Below are 20,737 nucleotides of genomic sequence, written 5' to 3'. Positions count from 1 at the left end.
GTCACACTTTCTTTGCTTCACAGCCCATATACAGTACGTTCACTGTTTTCTCTTCTGCAGAAAGTAAAAGCTGCAGAAAGCAACGATAAAATAACGACATAAAGCCATGTTTTCACCAATGACGCGTGCACGGTTGTTGGGAAAAGCGGTGGAGTGTGTTTCCAGAGTCCATCTGCAGAGTGGTGAGTGTAAAAGTCCCTTTAGTCTGATTTAAACTGAGATTTTCCCACGATTTGCAGCTGCTTCTCTTATCATGATAAATTTGCATGTGTGGTTTAGATGGAGCGATTAATCTGCCAGCAGGAGGCCAATCACAAATCCTAGATTGCAGTGATATTTAAGCTAGAAAGCAGATATGCAAACAACAAAGCCCCTCCCTCCCTGTACTGAATAAACACCTACAGGTGCATCTCAAAACATTTAATATCATTGAAAAGTTATTTTATTTCAGTAATTCAGTTCAAAATGTGAAACACATATTATATATCTGTATTACACACAGAGAGAGATTGTTTCTTTTTTTGTTGATGATTAAAAAATCAGTTTTTCAGAAAAGTAGACCAATTGGTATTTTTGGCAGTGTGCCAAGTCCTGCTGGAAAATGAAATCCGCATCTCTATAAAAGTTGTCAGTAGCAGAGGGAAGCATAAAGTGCTGTAAGATTTTGTGGGAAAACAAAACTGCACTGACTTTAGACTTGATAATAAAACACAGTGGATCAACACCAGCAGATGACATGTCTCTCCAAACAAACCATCACTGATCATCAGCAAATGTTGCATTTTGTTTGGAAATCAAGTGACCAGAGTCTGGAGGAAGAGTGGAGAGACACACAGTCCAAACTGCTCGAGGTCTAGTGTGAAGTTTCCACCAATCAGTGATGGTTTGGAGAGACACGTCATCTGCTGGTGTTGAGTAAACTCAAAAATCTACAATGCATACTAGGAACCAGTAGTATTTTGAGTTTAAATGTTAAATGTTGTTGCAATAATACACTGTGCAGCATGACTTTCCCTTAAAGTGAACAATAAAAGAACACTTGGAATTATTATTTTGAAAACAAAAAGTGTTAAACAAACCAGTTTAGATTCTTCTAAGTATCACATTTATATTTGAGGACAGATCTGCTGCTGGCTGGAATGTATGGTTTTATTTTCTCAGTGCTGTGTGAGGCTCTGGAAGGGGGAGTTCTCCTTAAGGTCCTGCTGGAGAGCATTCCAATGCTTCCTTTGCATTTCACAGACTGTCACTGATAAAATTATATCAGATGACATAAAAGCTTTTGGACTAAATAAATCCTTAGATGCTTTTGTATTTATGATGGTTTACAATTTAAGCAGTCATCATTTAAACAGTAAAAAGAGTCAGAGCTTTCATAACTTAATAAATGTACATTCAACTTTGATTTCTTTAAAGTTTAGTTTTATTTGTTTAGTTATAAGTTCCATCTTTCACTACAGTTTAAATTAGGGTCACATATCCATATTTTTAATATTTTATGACTATGTTTTCAAACAGTAGAGAATTACAGAAATATTGGATTTATCTAAAATAAAGGTCAGGGAACAGAATAGCAGATCACTAAGCTGATTATATTTGCACAGATACAGATGCTTTGCTAGTGCTTTTGGATTATAATATCATTGTTTAATATAAATCTGTTTCTAATCAGGTGCAGTGTGTCAGAAGGCAGCAGTAAAACACTCAACCCCACAGATTCCCCCATGTGATTTTAAACCTGATTCATACCAGGTAAGGCAATGGGTGGGCAGCAGTCTGAGCCAATAACAACTACTGTATTAATAGAAGAAGTAGTATCAGTGTAACCTATGAAATATACTGTATCTAATAAAGGTGAAGTGTATTAAATAAAATGACATAACTAATTATAATAAGCCATTCTAAAAAGTATTTAACCAACTCAATTACTTAAGCAACAAACAATTGCACTGGGTTTATTCAACTCAAATAAACACTTTTATAAAGCAAACAACAGTGTTATATTTGAGAACAGTGTTTATTTGAGAATTAATAATACCAATTTTACCTGTGCTTTAAAAGTTTAAGTTTTTAGAATATTACTTTTACCATTTACAGCCTATAAACTATATTATAGTGTATCAAGTTAAATGCGTAAACAAAGTTTTCAAACATCAAAGTGTTGTTTCCCTGCATGAATATTTGTGTTCACTGCAGAACTACTCCTATATGAGTAACTCATTCCTCACTATTAACTACAGCCATCAGAGTATGTAGTTTTTAGTGTCATGTTCTGCTTATGTTGTGCTGAAATTACAGACAGTCCACATAAAACTACATCTAGATTCTTATTTGAATTATCTGTTCCACCTTAAAAGCTGAAGACGTTAAATAAAAAAAATCAAAGAACCTAAAACGTCTTCAATCCTGATTATTAACACAAGAAGTAGATACACAGCACTGTCTCAGTGTCTGTGTGAGTGACAGGCTGCTGCTGTTTGAGAAGCATGGGGGGGGGGGGGGCGCGAAGGGAGCGGGGAAATAGGAGTAAACACGAGATAATCACATGGCCTCGTGTTGAAAGCTGTGGACCAGCACAGTTTTGCAGCGCAGATATTTCCAGTTACAGCTGAATTTACGCTTTTAATCCCAGGAAAACTCTCTTATTTACCTTTTTAAAAGTCATTTAGATGCCCGATTAAAGGGCTGATTACTGTTTTCCTCGGGTTTTGAGTGCTCCACACTGACTCAGCTCTCGATCAGTCCGGACCCGTGGGAGCAGGGCTGGTGATTTCATGGACCCTGCATTGTTTAATGTTGCGATATATAGTTGAAAAAAGAACATTTGCAATGTAATAAAAAGCAGAAACGAAAGGAATCTGTAGGGGACAAATACTATAAAAAAAAAAAAATACATAAATAATAAATAATTCTGTTTCTGCCTAGGCAATGTCTAAGCAGCGTCTGCTGGAGATCAGGAAGCAGATCTGTAACCCCATGACTATGAAGGTGACGTACTACAAGGAGCCAGTGTTTATTCATCAGGGACACATGCAGTGGTTGTGGGATATGGATGGGAAGCGTTATCTCGACCTGTTCGCCGGGGTGGCCACCGTCAGCGTCGGACACTGCAACCCGTAATCCTAGTTCTACTATATTACAGTTAATATTCTTTCATATTTATTACCGAATGCCTAGAATGAAGCATACTGGGCAAGTCAACTTGCTGTATCGTCTTTATGATTGGGTCCTCTAAATAGAAAATATTTCTGTACAATTTGTTGAATAAGAATGCAGGAAAAAAGTAGTTATGATAGCTTATTTTATATGGTTTTATATGTTTTAAAAAGGCACACAAGTCAATAAGTGTTTACAATGACAGTTTGGATCAAATCTTTAAACATGTTTGATTTTATTGATACAATTTTCATTAATCTGTCTTTAGGTTTTATTTCATGTGTAATTACACCGCAATACAAATTATACATATTATATTATAGTGACTGTTCTGTCATAGGTTTTGCCTAGAATGACAATTACTAGGTAACTCAACCAGCTGGTTGACTTCTTAATCAAAGCTGATTTTTGAAGCAGTATTCACTATATAACAGTTTGGATCATATACTGTATATAATACTTATGTATTGTCTTTCTGAAGGGGGCCTAATTTGGAGACAATTTTGGTCATATGATATAAAAAAAACATTTGATTTCATAAATGAAATTTTCAATAATCTTTTTTCAGATGTTTTTTCATGTAAAATTACATGTTGGTTAATTGATGCAGAGCACTTCATTTTCTGAATCAGTTTCTCTGATTTTGCTATTTATATGTTTATGTTTGATTAAAATGAACATTGTTCTTTTACTCTATAAACCACAGAAAACATTTCTCCCAAATTCCAAATAAAAATATTGTTATTTAGAGCATTTATTTGCTGAAATGGCTGAAATAACAAAAAAAGATGCAGAGCTTTCAGACCTCAAATAATTCAAAGAAAACAAGTTCATATTCATAAAGTTTAACGAGTTCAGAAATCAATATTTGGTGGAGTAATCCTGGTTTTTAATCACGGTTTTCATGCATCTTGGCATCATGTTCTCCTCCACCAGTCTTACACACTGCTTTTGGATAACTTTATGCTGCTTTACTCCTGGTGGAAAAATTCAAGCAGTTCAGTTTGGTTTGATGGCTTGTGATCATCCATCTTCCTCTTGATCATATTCCAGAGGTTTTCAATTAGGAAAAATCAACGAACCTCATCATTTTTAAGGGGTCTCTTATTTTTTTTCCAGAGATGTATATATAGTTCAATGTTTGTTGTGTTTCTGTCTTGCAGGAGAGTAACTGAAGCTGCAGTGAAGCAGCTGGAGCATCTGTGGCACACCACAGCCATCTACATCCACCCTCAGATTCAGGAATATGCAGAGAAACTCGCCTCCCTCCTGCCTGAACCGCTGAAGGTATCTTATATCAGTACGTTTCCTGATCACACTTTACAATGAGGGTACATTAATTAACAGCAGATTAATAGTTAAAATGTTGCTAATCATTATATTTCAAAACTTAAAAAATGTTTTGATTAATTATTTATTACAACATTCTTAAGCAACATTATGTTTATGCTGTAACTGTCTGACACTTTTTATTTATTTATTAACCCTTGTGTGGTGTTCATATTTTTGTTACTTGTTTCCTTTGTTACTTGTATTTAATTCAGCAAAATTAAGCAAATTTACATTAAAATGCTTTACACATGTTTACTTCACCTAAATTGCAAGCAATATAAAAAACAGCTTACATGGTTAATATTTGCCCTTTACCTTTCTTATGTTACATTTCTTTCAAAAAGTGCTACTCTTTTTTTATTAGTTTTTTAATAAAATGTAAAAGAAAATGAATTAAACTCAAGATATGAGTAGAACATTTATTTAGTTTCAAATTTACAAATGAAGCAATGTTTATTAGCCATTGGCCAAACAGTGTAGTGGAGTGAGAAAAAGCTATAGCTGTTGAGCCATTGGTCGACCTGTATGTTGGTAACAAATTAGGCAGACTATTGTAGAATGCACCTGTGTTCGATTTTTTTTAATATGTAAAAATGTGTATGTGTGGCCAACAGTTTTATTTTATCTTTTATATTATTCTTATTTTTTTATAGCTGCTGAAAAGATGTTTAATATATAATTAACACACCTGTTACCTGTGTGTAAAAAGGATTATATTCTGATATGATACCTTCACTTTATTTAAGAATATATAGTCCATAGTTTTTTTTTTTTTATGGGGGCGGGGGGCTGGGGCGGGGTTCACTGGGTGCCCAGCATCCATAAAACTCTGATTATAAAATCGCCCCAGTTTGAGACACTACGTAACCCTTTATTAATGTTTATTACATGTTGTAGGTACTGTTATTTGTGACCTTTATTTTACAGTTTTCTCTATATCCTAAGATTCCTCTGACTGATTAAACTGTAAATGTAAATGTGCTTGGATGTTATTTTACTGTGTTTTTAGGTGTGTTTCTTTTTCTTTCCAGGTAGTTTACCTCACTAACAGTGGATCTGAGGCTAATGACCTGGCTATGCTGATGGCACGAGTACACACGGGCAACCACGACGTTATCACACTAAGGTCAGCAAGGTTTTTCCCCAAATGGACCTTTTAAAAGGCATCTAAAGTAAAACACATTTGTAACACACAAACAATAAAACATTCACAGATGCACAGGCACAGTTAAATTAAAGTAAACTGTACTGTATTTTCCAGACGATAAGGATTTATAAGGATTATAAGACGAATTTTAAGCTACAATAGTAAGGAACAAGGGTGTTGCACAATAATCTACACAGATTTCTCTCAGGAAAACTGTTTATTTGGGTGAATAAAGCACTACCATTTATTTACAGTAAGGTTAGATTTCCAACAATATTTTCAACAGGGCAGTTAAAAGCAGAGCTAGCCGTAGTTAGCAGTGATTAGCGCTAGTAAACACTGCCTGAGAGCACTAGACCTAGGAACCCCTGAGCGTTCTGGTAACCCAGGGTGCTAGTGGTTTGTCCCACATAGCTTGTTTTAACGCAGTAAACACGCAAACTACAGTCAAGATACACTCGCCTCTTAGCGGCAAAAGAGCTAGCGCTGCGGTTAGCAGCTAATGCTAATACTGCTTCAGCCTCAGTGCTGAAGAAACTTCACTAAAACTCACTAAACGTATAATGCTGTACTTCTTAATACCTTACTGGTAAAATTCATATATATATATATATATATATATATATATATATATATATATATATATATAAGGCGCAGCGGATTATAAGGCACTTTTGAAAAAAATCACTTTTTGAAAAAAAAAAAAGGATTTTAAGTGCGACTTATACTACAAAAAATATGTAAAGGAAAAAAAGACTTAGCGAAATGAAGGTCAGTCAATCAAAAAAAATGTGTGACCTTTGAAAGTATCCTGAAGTAGAGCTTGGCAATATGGCCCAAAAAAAAATCTTCGATTTAAAAAAAAAAAAAATCAGATTTTCGATTTAAATCGTTTTTTTTTTTCCCTACTAAAATCTCCTAAAAGTCACAAGAAGTCGCTAAATCATGCTGTCATGTTGTGTGTGTGTGTGAGGGGGGCTGCGCGTGGGAGAGAGGGGCGGGGCTAAGCTCAGGGGATCGTCGGTGGTGAAAATTAAAACTAAAAAAAACACAAACACATCGTCCTTTACTGTAAATTCAAATTAATCGATAAAATCGATCAAATCGATTAATCGCCCAGCTCTATCCTGAAGTGTAGTTACAAAGACCATCAAAAACGTTATGATGAAACTGGCTCTCATCAGGAGTTCATCAGAGATACCAGCCTCAGGAACTACAAGTTAACAGCTCCCCAGATAAGAGGCAAGAGTATTTTGGTTTGTATTCAGTATTAATTTACAATGTAGGAAAAAAAATGGAACGACTTTTGACTGTGTATCTTAGTAGAAATGTGTTGTGTGTTGTTTATCGATGTGAGATGATGTTTGTTGATGTGCAGAGGCTCGTATCATGGTGGCAGTCCGCTGGCGATCGGCCTGACGTCAAACGCAGCGTATAAATACCCCGTGGCCTCTGGATTCGGCTGCCATAACGTACGTACACCTCAGTACACAATATCAATACTGCTGTCAGCCTCCTGCTGTAATGTCATTTTCTCCACTGAGCGACTTTTAAGAAAACCCAGCATGAAAAAGAGCACTGTCACTCATTATAGTGTCTGAACCTTCATCAGAGGCTGTGTTCTCTCTGTACATCACTCATCATTCTCTGGGCACAGGTGTTGCTGTGTGTACGCAGGTGATACATGGTAATGCTAGCATGTAACTCAGTTAACTCAAAACTATCCACACTAGGGGTGGGCGATATGGCCCTACAATAATATCGCAATATTTTATGGTATTTTTGCAATAACGATACTCTTGGCGATATGACAAAACACAGAAATTATGCTTTTAATCCCAGAAAAAATGATCTTATTTACCTTTTAAAAAAGCCTAATTAGCTTTTAAAAACCTTATTAAAGGGTTCCTCCGTGTTGTTTTGCTGTTTTCCTCGGGTTTTGAGTGCTCATCACTGACTCAACTCTTGATTGGTCCAGACGCAAGACAGTGCAGGTGGGGGCGGGGCTGGTGACGCCATGGGCCCTGCATTGTTTAATTTTGCGATCTATATTGTCGAAAAAAGAACTTTTGCAATATAAATTCATATGTTTACAAAGTTTTTTAACATATCAATCACTTTCTGAACATTTCACAGTTTTGCAGTGTATATTGTTACTGTCCAATGAAAAACAAGTATCTCTATTTTTGTGGATTCTTAGTTTACTAGATAATTTGAACACACAAACTGATGAATGCACCAACAAAAAATCTTCAAAATGACCTAAAATAAACTCTTTTGACATTGGATTTGATCTCTCTCCTGTAAAGTTGCCGTTTTGCAGATTCATGTTTTTAATTGGAGAGCGACAATGTACTGGGAAAAATACATTCATGCTCTGTGTCTGTGTGTGTGTGTGTATGTGTGTGTAGACCATGTGTCCTGATGTGTTCCGGGGTGTGTGGGGAGGGAACCAATGCAGAGATTCTCCTGTTCAGACAATCAGAGAGTGCAGCTGCTCACCAGGTACACACACTCACACACACACACACACACACACACACACACACACACACACACAGGTACACAAACACAGGTACAAACACATACACACACACATACCAGACACTCTTATCCACTAATTTGCTTTTATACTTTCAGAATGCAGAACGTAGGATCATAACTATATTATGTCCTAGATTTATACCACTCACTCTGCAAAAACCTTGTGTCTCCAAATCGGCAACTTTAAACAAGAAGGAAAAGCCTTTTAATACAATTCAATGTAAAAATATTTTACAATTATTTTAACTGCCTGAATCAAAATAAGTCAAAAAGTGAAAAGCAGAGTATCTATAAATCTCTGAGTGATAACACAAAATCAGAAGGCTAATCTTGGTCTTTATACATTTTCTAACATTCTCAGACTTTTATTTTTAGAAAATTGGGTGGGGGGGAAAGGAACACATGGGAAAATAATCTCCCCAAAGAGTGCAAATACACTCATTCAAACACACACACACACTCACACTCACACAGTGATCTGTGCAGTGGGCCCTCTGAAGCTGCACCTGAGGTTTAATGATTTTTAAGCCTCAGTTAAACACTTGCTTCCAGTTTAACATTAACCTCAGCTCAGTGCGTCATCACACACTGCAGCCCCTGCTGACCCCGTACTACACAGTCCAGAATGCTGTACAGAGCTGTAGATGATTATAGAAGGATTTAGAAAGCTGCACCAAGAACACCAAGACCAAGATCATCCATCCACTTATACTATATACGATATTAATTAAAATATCACAACTCATAATTTAACCCTTGTGTGGTGTTCATATTTTTGTTACTCGTTTACTTTGTTATTTGTATTTAATTCAGCAAAATTAAGCAATTTTACATTAAAATGCTTTACACATGCTTGCTTCACCTAAATTGCAAGCAATATAAAAAACAGCTTACATGGTTAATATTTGCCCTTTACCTTTCTTATGTTACATTTCTTTCAAAAAGTGCTACTCTTTTTTTTATTCGTTTTTTAATAAAATGTAAAAGAAAATGAATTAAACTCAAGATATGAGTAGAAAATTTGTTTAGTTTCAAATTTACAAATGAAAAAAAAAATGAGCTAATTCCAATGAGTTTGAGTTAGAAAAAATATTTTTTAGTATCATTAAATGAAAAATGAAAACAGGTCCCACAGACCCGAACACCAAACAAGGGTTAAACATGCTGTTTATAATAACAGGGACATTGAGTTAAGTGTGTTGGAAAAATGGAAAGTATACATAGAGCACCAGAATAAGTCGCAGAAGAATTTTGATTAAAGTTTGTAAAGATTATACACAGTGTACATGCCCTGTAATAGATGTGTGTGTTATGTTAATAGTGAATCATTTTCTCCTTGCCGCAGGGCACTGCCAAGCCAATGGCCGGTACATTGAGCAGATGAAGGAAATGTTTGCCACGACGGTGCCCAACCGCATCGCTGCATTCTTTGGGGAGCCCATTCAGGTTAGCAAAGTTCAGGGCATAACTAATCAAGCATGCTAACACTTAAACCACACCCCCACTACATTGTTAAAAAGACGTCAAAGCTTTTCTCTGAATCTTTGAAATGACCTTATTTAGTAATCCAGAAGCAGTGCTGTATTTACTGTCTCATCTTATCAATTACTTTATTAGTGAACTTTACCTTTATTACAACTCTCCACTGCTGAAACTGAGACTTGGTCCTTAATCATGTTAATCTGAGCTAAAGACTAAAGCTGTAGCCATGTGGGTCAGCCGGACGTGACTCTTCCTGTAGCAGTTTTCTCCAGTTTCCAAGAGTCTTTATTTGAAGGTGTAGGAAACAGTACTCACCGCTCTCTGGCTTCATCTGTAATTTCTGTAAAGAAAAAAAATACTTCTTTTAATAGTTACAGAGTTCTCTGTGTTTCTGTGTCTTTTTCTAGTTATTGTGATAAATGTCTGATTGTGCTGAAAGTGTGTAAATGCTGCAGTAATATTATCTGCTTTAGTACAGACAGGTTTTGTAAAAAAATAAATAAAATAACAGCAGTAAGCTGTTAACCAATAATTAGTTTGCTATAAATCACCCCCTCTATTTTAATCAATATTATATATTACAACATTAAATATATATTTTTTAGTGTTTAGTTTATTTGTTTTTCTTAAAGGCCCTGGTAGTTTACTTCTTAATTTGTACACTCAGTTATGGAGGGGCGTATGGACGTTTAATTGGGCATTCTGAATGTAACTCCTTCAACCACAGACGCGGGGCTCCTTTTTTAGCGTATTTTTCCAACTATAAAGCCCATTTAAAATCCTATAATTTCCCCGAAAAATCTACAGCGTGCTTTATAATCCAGTGCGCCTTATGCATTAATTCTACCAGTCAGGTATTGAGGAGCAGTAAAGCCACACTGCTGAAGTACAGCATTATAAGGGTGATTTTTCAGTGAAGTTTCTTCAGCGATAAGGCTAGGTGCAGCAGCATTAGCATTAGCCGCTAACAAAAAAATCTAAGCGCACTGTAAATAAAGCGCTTTAATCACTCAAATAAACAGTTTTCAGGAGAGAAATCTGTGTAGATTAACATCCACCTCATTTGTCTGTTTTTTTTTTAAGAATTACAATTTTGTTTACTTAGAAGGGAAACATGGCAACATTAGAAGGGAAACATGGCAACACCCTTGCTCACTTTGAAGTAGGCCTCCTTACTCGTGTCGCTTAGACCAGAAAATATACATTTATTGATAATGCACCTTATAATCCGATGCGCCTTATAGTCCGAAAAATACGGTAAGTTATATGGATCTCCTCAAAACTGTGATCTTTTAGTGTATGTTCTCCTTCTCCAATTACTGTGACTATATCTGACTGAGAACATTATACAACTCATTCTACATGTTTATCACTGATAGATTATCACTGTAGGTGTAATCTATATAGACTTTTCACCCTTTTACACTTTAAACCTGTAAACGTTTTAAAACATCTTTTTTTTCAGTGCTGGGGGGGATCAGAGGCCAGTGTCTTTATAAAAGAAGAGCAAAGGTTCTTTATAGAAGGGCCTGGCAGGGTTAATAGAGACTATTGTGATGTTCCTCAGTGTTCTTCTGATAAGACCTCCATGTTTTCACCACTGTCTTTCCTCAGGGTGTGGGAGGAGCTGTCCAGTACCCCAAGAGCTTCCTCAAAGACACCTACAAGCTTGTGCGGGAAAAAGGTGGAATCTGTATTGCAGACGAGGTATATAAATATATATCATACATTAATAATTACTATTTAAATAAACGAGCTGGCCTGGGGCCCCCAGACAACGGCAGGTTATAAAATGAATTTAAGTACAACATAACCAGACTGGAACATGTTCAGCAGTATCTACTATGCACACCAGCTGTTCACTCTCTTTAACACTAAAACAGATAAAAATTACTGACTAACTAACATTAGTTTTACTTTTAAATCATGGAAACAACACACCAAAACCTCAACTTAGCTATCATTTATATTTGACAATATTTGATTAACTTTACATGTCCTTACTCATCTCATGTTTATTTAACTGAATTATAGTGTTTCATATCATTGCTTTTTTATTTGAACTATACTTGATCCAATGTTATTTAATATAACGTTATTACGTTTTTTTTTTTTTTTTTACCAAGACACAGGCACAATGCTAATGATGATAATGTGTATTTTTTGGCTTTATCAGGTTCAGACTGGCTTTGGACGCACAGGAAGTCACTTTTGGGGCTTTCAGGCACATGATGTCATGCCAGACATCGTGACCATGGCCAAAGGCATTGGTAATGGGTTTCCTATGGGGGCTGTGGTCACTACAGAAGGTCAGTGAATTTTCACCACAATGATTAATATTTATTTAAAGCAACAGTCTGTAAGTTTGGGGGATTTGGGGATTTAGCGACATCTCTGGTGAGAATGTATAACTGCACAGAGCCTGAAGAAGAGTACTTTTAATAAAGGGTTGATGTTAATATGTTGCTGTGTGAAATTATGTGTTTTTGACTATAGAGTATTTTGTTTATTTTGTTAATTTATAAAAATTATTTTGTAATGTTGATAGGAATTACATCTAACAAATCTAGCAGATGACCAGACTATTAATTCTAAAATATAGAAACTGGTGCTTTAATTTGTGATTACATTTCCATGCTTTCTCAGTTAATTAGAATTGACTGCTCTGACCACAATTATTTGTATTAATTTAAAGCAACAGTCTGTAAATGTTGGGGATTTGGGGATTTAGCGACCTCTCTGGTGAGAATTTGTAATTGCACAGAGCATAAAGAAGAGTACTTTTAATAAAAGTTGCTGTAAATATGTTGCTTTGTGAAGTTCTGTGTTTTTCTGAGAATATTGTTTTATTCATTTTTTTAATTTATGAAATTCTTTTGTAATGTTGAGAGAAATTATATCTAACAAACCTACCAGACGACCAGAATATTAGTTAAAAAAAATGGGGACTGCTGTTTTAAATTGTGTTTACCCTTTTAGGCATTCTTAGGTAATTAGAATTGACTGCTCTGACTGTGCAAGTTGGTAAATACTACTGCTGTTGTTTTTTTATTAATATTATTATTAATAATAATAATAATAATAATAATAATCTAAATAATCTTACCCGAGACTATGATACATTAGCTTTTCTATTTGGACCTAAATATCTATGGGGACAATACTGTTTATTTGGTCTATTTGATATGATTAAATCCTGCCCTGGTGAACTGAATCTAAACACTTTAAGTGTTTATCATGTGTGCAATGATGTTTTTACAGAGATTGCCGGGTCATTCGCTAAGGGAGTTCACTTCAACACATTCGGTGGAAACCCGGTGGCCTGTGCCATTGGCTCCTCTGTGCTGGACGTGAGTAGAGACTAATCACTTTAGGTCTCACTTTATTTAGTGGCTTTTTCTAATGTGTGTTAAATCATTGCTGTTGTATCCTGTTGTTTATGTTTGACACTTTACACAATTTAAAACAACACGTTGTGTGATACATTTGGAAATACATGTGAAAATTCATGTGAACAGATCTATTTCATTTAAGGTTTATTATAACAGGCATGGTGCTGCCGCTGGTGTCACCGCTGGGTCATTGATATAAATGTATTGTATTAATGTAATAAGTAAATATTAGACTAGTTTGCAGGTTCTGACCATACCTTTAGCATGTGGTAATTTAATTTGGAGGAGACTGAAGAAAGGGTATGGCGGTCAGGTGACTTCCATTTGTTTTAGGAGGCTACACTGCAAAAAATCCATTGGCAAAAACTAGACAAAATATATGCAATTAAGACAAATATATGTATATTAAGCAAACAAAATCTGCCAATGGGGTAAGCAAAATTTTCTTAGTAAGATTTTTAAAAAATAGCAATAGCAAAGTCTCAAAATGAGTGAAGAAACACCTAAATCAATTCGGACATAAGAATCAAAATAACTTGATTGCTGCTTGATTGTGCTTATTTTGAGTTCAAATTACTTAAAACAAAGTACAAATCCTAAGTAAGAATAATTAAGAGAATTATCCCTAAAATAAGCAAAATAATCTAACACTTACACAATGCTTAGTAAGACAAAAAGTCTTATCAGAGAAGAAAATAAAATTTATTGCCTTAAATTTAGAAAAATCTAGAAGATTTAGTTTTTGCAGTGTAGTTTACTCCTCACTAGCCAGGAAGACGCGATATCAGAGTTAAAACGGAGGAGGCATATATATAATACGATCTTTTTTTAAATTCACATATATATGTGTGAACTTAAAAAAGATTGTATTTATAGGATGTCAGAGTAAGAGAAGATATACTAATATGTGGCTTGCAAATATGATCGTCATGGTATGATGTCATAATGAACAGACTAATAGAAATGCTCCAAAATTACTTGGAATAAAATCTTTTTCTATGGACTTAAATTTAGTTGTAAGGGATTTCCCTTTTGGTGGATTCAAGGTTCTAGAAATATGAGGTTTTTGAAGTTACAGGGTTTTGGAAGATACAATGCTTTTAGATATACAGGGTTTTTATATGACAACAATATTACATGAATATTGTTGTAAATAAAGAGAAGTAAAGAAATATTAAAGAGTGTGTGTGTGTGTTTCAGACGATTGCAGAGGACGGGCTCCAGGAGAACTGTGCTGTGGTGGGAACGTACCTCCTGACTGAACTGGCCAAGCTGAGGGACAAACACGAGATCGTCGGAGATGTTCGGGGAAAAGGCCTGATGATCGGTGTGGAGATGGTTACAGATAAAGTGAGAGACTCTCAGGCTTTGTCTTGTTTGTGCACAGTACATGTATGCAAACGTTAAATCAACACCTGTGTTAATGTTGTGGAGGAACACTATGGTAGCAGTTGGAAAAGAGGCGGAGTCTGACTTCACTTGTGTCGGAGGAGGCATGTGCTAGTCTTCACCCTATGCTAGTCTTCACCCTCTGTGTGTTGTGGCATCACTAGTGGTAGGGGAATGTGCAGGTGAGCAGCAGCTGAATGTGTGGGACCATTGGTTTAGCTATATTGGGAGAAAAATGGGGAAAAATTAGAAATATAAAAAAAAAAGAAACTGATCATTTTTAACCCTTGTGTGGTGTTCGGGTCTGTGGGACCCGTTTTCATTTTTCATGAAATGATACTAAAAAAATTTTTTTTCTAACTCAAACTCATTGGCATTGGCTCATTTTTTGTGAAAAACATATATCAAAACACATTTTTGATAAACACACACTGTACACCCCCCCCCTACACATTTATAATACATACAGTATGTTTGGCCAAGGGCTAATAAATATTGCTTCATTTGTAAATTTGAAACTAAACAAATTTTCTACTCATATCTTGAGTTTAATTCATTTTCTTTTATATTTTATTAAAAAACGAATAAAATACGAATAAAAAGAAAAGAAATGTAACATAAGAAAGGTAAAGGGCAAATATTAACCATGTAAGCTGTTTATATTGCTTGCAATTTAGGTGAAGCAAGCATGTGTAAAGCATTTTAATGTAAAATTGCTTAATTTTGCTGAATTAAATACAAGTAACAAAGTAAACGAGTAACAAAAATATGAACACCACACAAGGGTTAAGTGGTCTCAAAATATTTTAGAGCTGTATATAGTACGTCAGCTATCTGCTATACTGAACAAACTGCTGAAATAAGGCAGATGTTCTGCACTGTAGCATGGTTATTATTCCATTCCAAATCCAGTCAGCTGGAGAATGCCTTTCCACTCCATCTGCTTACGTATTTGTGTGTGTGTGTGTGTGTGTGTGTGTGTGTGTGTGTTTGAGCCTGTTGTAAGGTAATGCACTTGGTAAACAAAGCCATCTGGCACTGAGTTCATCTGTGTTCTTCTGTATGATGCTGCAGATTTTATTATACATAGTGCCTGGATACAGCAGTATAAAACACGACAACTTGTATTGTATTAATAAGTTATGGGACGAGATTCATAGAAATTTAAGATGACGTGCATTTTAGGAAGTCTGCCCTCAGCCGGTTAATCTCATTCCAGAAAGGTGTAATTTTCAGAAAGGTGTTTATGGTTCTTCTGAGATCACAGACCAAACAAACCCACCTCTCAGTAAAGTTCTCATGGCTGAATGTAATGCAATTAAATCATCACAGCAATGCTCCATAATCTAGTAGGAAGATTTTCCTGGACAGTAGAGACACTTGGTCACCATAACTTTTTTTTTGATGATACTGGTGCATCTCAAAAATTAGAATTTTATTAAAAAGTTACTTTATTTCAGTTATTCAACTCAAAATGTTAAACTTATATAGAATTACACACAGATTGATTTATTTATTTTATTGTTGATGATGATGGCTTACAGCCAATGAAAACCCAAGTTATGGAGATGCAGATTTCATTTTCCAGCAGGATAAACTGCACACACTGCCAAAAGTACAAATTGTTCTCATATAATATTCAAATTTTCTGAGATTTTTGGGTTTTCATTGGCTGTAAGCCATAATCATTAATATAAAAAGAAATAAACGCTTAAAATAGATCACTCTGCTTGTAATACATTTATATAATATATTAGTTTCACATTTTTAACTGAATTACAAAAATAAAGTACATTTTTATATAAAATATCTATTTGTTTGAGATGCACTTGTATACTGTCCCAGAAAGAGCATTTTATGCCACTGATATTCATGTAACGAATATAGTAAAAATAATATAATGAGGCAAAGATTGATAACAATAGACGTAGATTTGAACTATATAAAGTTTAAATGTCTTAAAAAATGTATTCATGTAAATAGGCTTAGTAAAAACAAATATATATATATATATTTATATATCATATGGTCAGCAAAAATGATTGAGGGAATGTCCATATATAGTATGATAGGTTGATGATGTAATTATTGTGACAGGTCAACAAAAGCAGAATAAAAGTCTTTTTAATAGACTTGATTTAGGAAGAAATAGTGAATGAGCTGGTGTCCCAATACTTTTGTCCATATAATAAACACCAGATGAAACACTGAATTGGTTATGATGCAAGTTTTTTAAATATTTTTTTATGTAATTTTAAAGTACAAAAGCAACAGTTAAGTAATGAGTAAATGCTGAATATGGGCTGGTTGGTTGGTTGGTTGGTTTGGAGGAATGCAGCAGACAGCAGTGCACTTCTTATCCTTCATTAGTCTAAAGAGTTAATGATTATGAAGGCTGTATGGGTTTCAGCTGAGTGGAGTGTGACGCTATCTCTAAATCGGGACACTAGCATGCGGTGACTGTGCTTCTGTGTGATTAATGAGCAGAGGTCCGAATAAGTCACTAAGCTCAAGTAACATGTAACAAGTCCCAAGTCTTCAAACTTAAGTCTTATATCAAGTCTCTGTGTCCAAACTTTTGACTGGTACTGTATCTCTATTAAAGCCAGTTCTTTTCTGATATCACTCAAATAACCATTTAAAGCACCTTTATTTTTACAGTTTGTTTTATTTGCAGTATTGTAGGGCAGAGGGAATTCCTTCCCTTAATCAATATAAAGCTCTGGATTAAAAAAGAGACTTAAAAATTATGAGTTTCTCAGATTTTACCAAATTGAGAACCTCTGGAATATAATCAAGAGGAAGATGGATGATCACAAGCCATCAAACCAAACTGAACTGCTTGAATGTTTTCACCAGGAGTAAAGCAGCATAAAGTTATCCAAAAGCAGTGTGTAAGACTGGTGGAGAGAATGATGCCATTGCCAAGATGTATGAAATCTATGATTAAAAACCAGAGTTATTCCACCAAATATTGATTTTTGAACTCTTAAAACTTTATGAATATGAACTTGTTTTCTTTGCATTATTTGAGGTCCAAACGCTCTGCAATTGTTTTTGTTATTTTAGCCATTTCTTATTTTCTGCAAATAAATGCCCTAAATGACAATATTTTTATTTGAAATTTCAGAGAAATGTTGTCCGTAGTTATAGTCCATATAGAATAAAACAACAATGTTCATTTTACTCAAACATAAATCCTATAAATAGCAAAATCAGAGAAACTGATTCAAAAACAATCAGTGTCAATCTGTGTATCTAACATGTATATCAGTGACTGAATGGAACAGAATTTCTAAAACTGTCTTTCTACTTTTCCAGGTGAGTCGTGTTCCCCTCCCTAAAGAGGCCATGGCTGAGATTTTTGAAGACGTTAAGGATATGGGGGTGCTGATCGGGACTGGAGGACTTTACGGGCAGGTAAGCTGGCAATCTGCCCACAAACAAACTTACGACTTAGGGAGCACGTCAGTAAAAACATTAATTAACAACTACTTCAGTTTCTCCTTTCTATTTTTAATGGTTTACTCTCATGCACACTAGAATAAATTAGATTCACTGCCTGGCCAAAAAAGGTCCCACCTGGATTTAACTAAGCAATAGGTAAGAGCCACCCATTGGATAATAAATTCATGGGTGATAATGGTTCATCTGGCAACAAGTTATATAACCCTAACTGATGCAGTAAGTAGCTTCTCATTTGTCCAACACATTATTAAATGGACCAGTGAAATCAAATCATAGAAAATAATTTTCCAGCAGGACTTGGCACACTGTCCACACTGCCAAAAGTACCAATTGGTTCTATATAATATTCTGTAATAGTCATGCTGGAAAATGAAATCTGTGTTTTCTGCGTCATCTGTGTTTTCCCACAAAATCTTACAGCATTTCCCTCTGCTGACAACTTTTATGGAGATGCAGATTTAAATTTTCAGCAGGATTTGGCACATTGTCCAAAGTACCAATTGGTCTTATATATAATATTCTACTTTTCTGAGACACAGATTTTTGGGTTTTCATTGGCTGTAAGCCATAATCATCAACAATAAAATAATAAACACTTAAAATAGATCACTCTGCATGTAATACATCACATTTGTAACTGAATTACTAAAATAAATTAATGTATTTTTATTTTCTTATTTTTTAAGATTTAATAGTTATGTCTAATAGTGTTTAGAACAACATTATGTGAAAATTGGTGTTTTGTTGCTCCTGGGCTCCCCCTACAGTTGGGAAGTGTAATTTACTTTTTTCCTTCAACGGTTGAGCATCTGTACACATGCATTTCTGGACAAGCTAGTCATACAGAACCACTGTTACATCACTGACAGACAGATCCAAACATGGGTTATAATCATCATTTGTGTGGAACATGGAGCTACTATAGCTCTCACTAAATGTCTGTGATGAATATTGGAAATTATATTTACTTAGTTCATCTCAGATTTTTTTTTCTGTTCTAAGCTGTACCTCTATATTCAGAACATGTCATCTTTCTTCAAAAGTTCCACACTTCCTGTTCTTCTGAACTCTTCATCTATTCCTCTCAGACATTCCGGATTAAGCCACCCATGTGCATCACCAAGGAGGATGTGGATTTCTTCCTGGCGGTGTTCGACCAGGCCCTGCAAAACTACGAGACAAGAAGATGAGAATATAAGAAGTTCTGACAAGTAGATATTGGGCAGTAACAAAATTCAACTTTAATAGATTGTCAAATCCACAAAAAAAGCTCATTTAAAACATAAATAATTTAACATTAACTTGTTTATAGTGTTACTTTTGTGTTTTCCAGAATATGGAAACTAATGGGAAATTTTTTTTTTTTATTTTGATTTTTGCTGCTCTTACATTCCACAGTATTGTATGTACTAAGGCTAAGTTTAGGCATTCATCAAAACAGATCTGATTTGAGAAACAAATCTGACTTGCCTGAAGTCTGAACATAGCCTATTATACACAGATTAAGCATGACATTATGACCAACCGTTACCCATGTTTTCCGTTATTTAGTTATATAATAATTACAGATTGTAGTCCTGTGTCTGTTTCTCTTCTTCAGTGGTCAAGACCCCATAGGATAGAACAGTAAGAGCAGATATTAATATTTAGGTGGTGGGTCATTATTATTCTTAGCACTGCAGTGATTAGCACTGAGGAGCATGGTGGTGGTGTATGAGGTGTTAGTGTGCTGACAGTATGAGTGAGTGGATCAGATACAGCAGTGCTGCTGGAGTTTTTAAACACCTTAATGTCACTGCTGGACTGAGAATAGCTAGCTGTAGGTACGAGTGTGTAATAGAATTGAGGACCGTGAGTAAACAACTGCTGCTGTATCTGATCCTTTGAGAATAATGACCCACAACTAAAATAAAGCTGCTCTCTGGTGGTCTTGTGTTTTTTTTTTACCACTGAAAAACAGGGTTACAAAAGGATAATACAGCTCTGAAAAAAAAATGAAGAGACCATTTCAGTTTCTGAATCAGTTTCTCTGATTTAGCTTTTTATAGGTTTATGTTTGAGTAAAATGAACATTGTTGTTTTGTTCTATATAAACTACAGACATATTTCTCCCAAATTCCAAATACAAATACTGTCATTTAGAGAATTGATTTGTAGAAAAACAAAGTTCATAGTCATACAGTTTTAAGAGTCCATACATCAATATTTAGTGGTATAAGCCTGGTTTTTAATCACAGTTTTCATGCATCTTGGCATCATGTTCTTCTCCTCCAGTCTTACACACTGCTTTTGGATAACTTTATGCCTTTACTCCAGGTGCAAAAAATCAAGCTGTTTCAAGTTAAGATCATCTAAATGCTTTATGCCAACTTTGATACATCATGCTCCCTTGTCATGAGCACAGTGGACGGTGTTCAACTACACTGACAAGATAACACCTCACAACATATACAGGTGTTGGCATTCCCAAGCTGTCCCCTATGTAATTCACTTCATGATCAACTTATAAACTGCTGTCCCATGACTTTTGACAGCATGTGAGTATATATACAGAATTACATTGGATTGTTGTCTTAATCTGTACCTGTGAATCAGAATTGTATTATACATCATACACACTCATCCAAATAAAGCAAATGAACAATAAAAGCTTATGGCTTTAATTACAGTCATTAACTTCAGTTCTAATGAATGACCTAATAAACAGGGTGTTTTTTTTTTCTTTCTTTATTGGGACAACACAAAAAAAGCAGAGAAAGAAAAACTAAATGTATATTATTTCACGCAAAACTCCAAAATTGTGTGTGGGTTGGGGTGCTTGCTTAAA

General features: G+C 35.0%; 1 protein-coding gene across 1 annotated transcript; it reads left to right on the top strand.

Moving 5' to 3' along the window:
- Positions 1-20,559, top strand: agxt2 (alanine--glyoxylate aminotransferase 2). Its single transcript, XM_022676530.2, has 14 exons — positions 1-182; positions 1,673-1,752; positions 2,926-3,116; positions 4,320-4,443; positions 5,520-5,614; positions 7,014-7,107; positions 8,047-8,140; positions 9,525-9,625; positions 11,276-11,368; positions 11,838-11,970; positions 12,923-13,011; positions 14,254-14,403; positions 17,764-17,862; positions 18,999-20,559. Exons 1-14 carry the CDS (start codon positions 107-109, stop codon positions 19,098-19,100), a joined length of 1,521 nt encoding a protein of 506 aa, XP_022532251.1. The 5' UTR covers positions 1-106; the 3' UTR covers positions 19,101-20,559.
- Positions 20,560-20,737: the final 178 nt, after the last annotated feature.

The sequence above is a fragment of the Astyanax mexicanus genome, chromosome 17, assembly GCF_023375975.1.
Source record: "Astyanax mexicanus isolate ESR-SI-001 chromosome 17, AstMex3_surface, whole genome shotgun sequence".
Lineage (NCBI taxonomy): Eukaryota > Metazoa > Chordata > Actinopteri > Characiformes > Acestrorhamphidae > Astyanax > Astyanax mexicanus.
The sequence above is the reverse complement of the archived record's forward strand: the minus strand, read 5'-3'. Positions and strand labels throughout refer to the sequence as shown.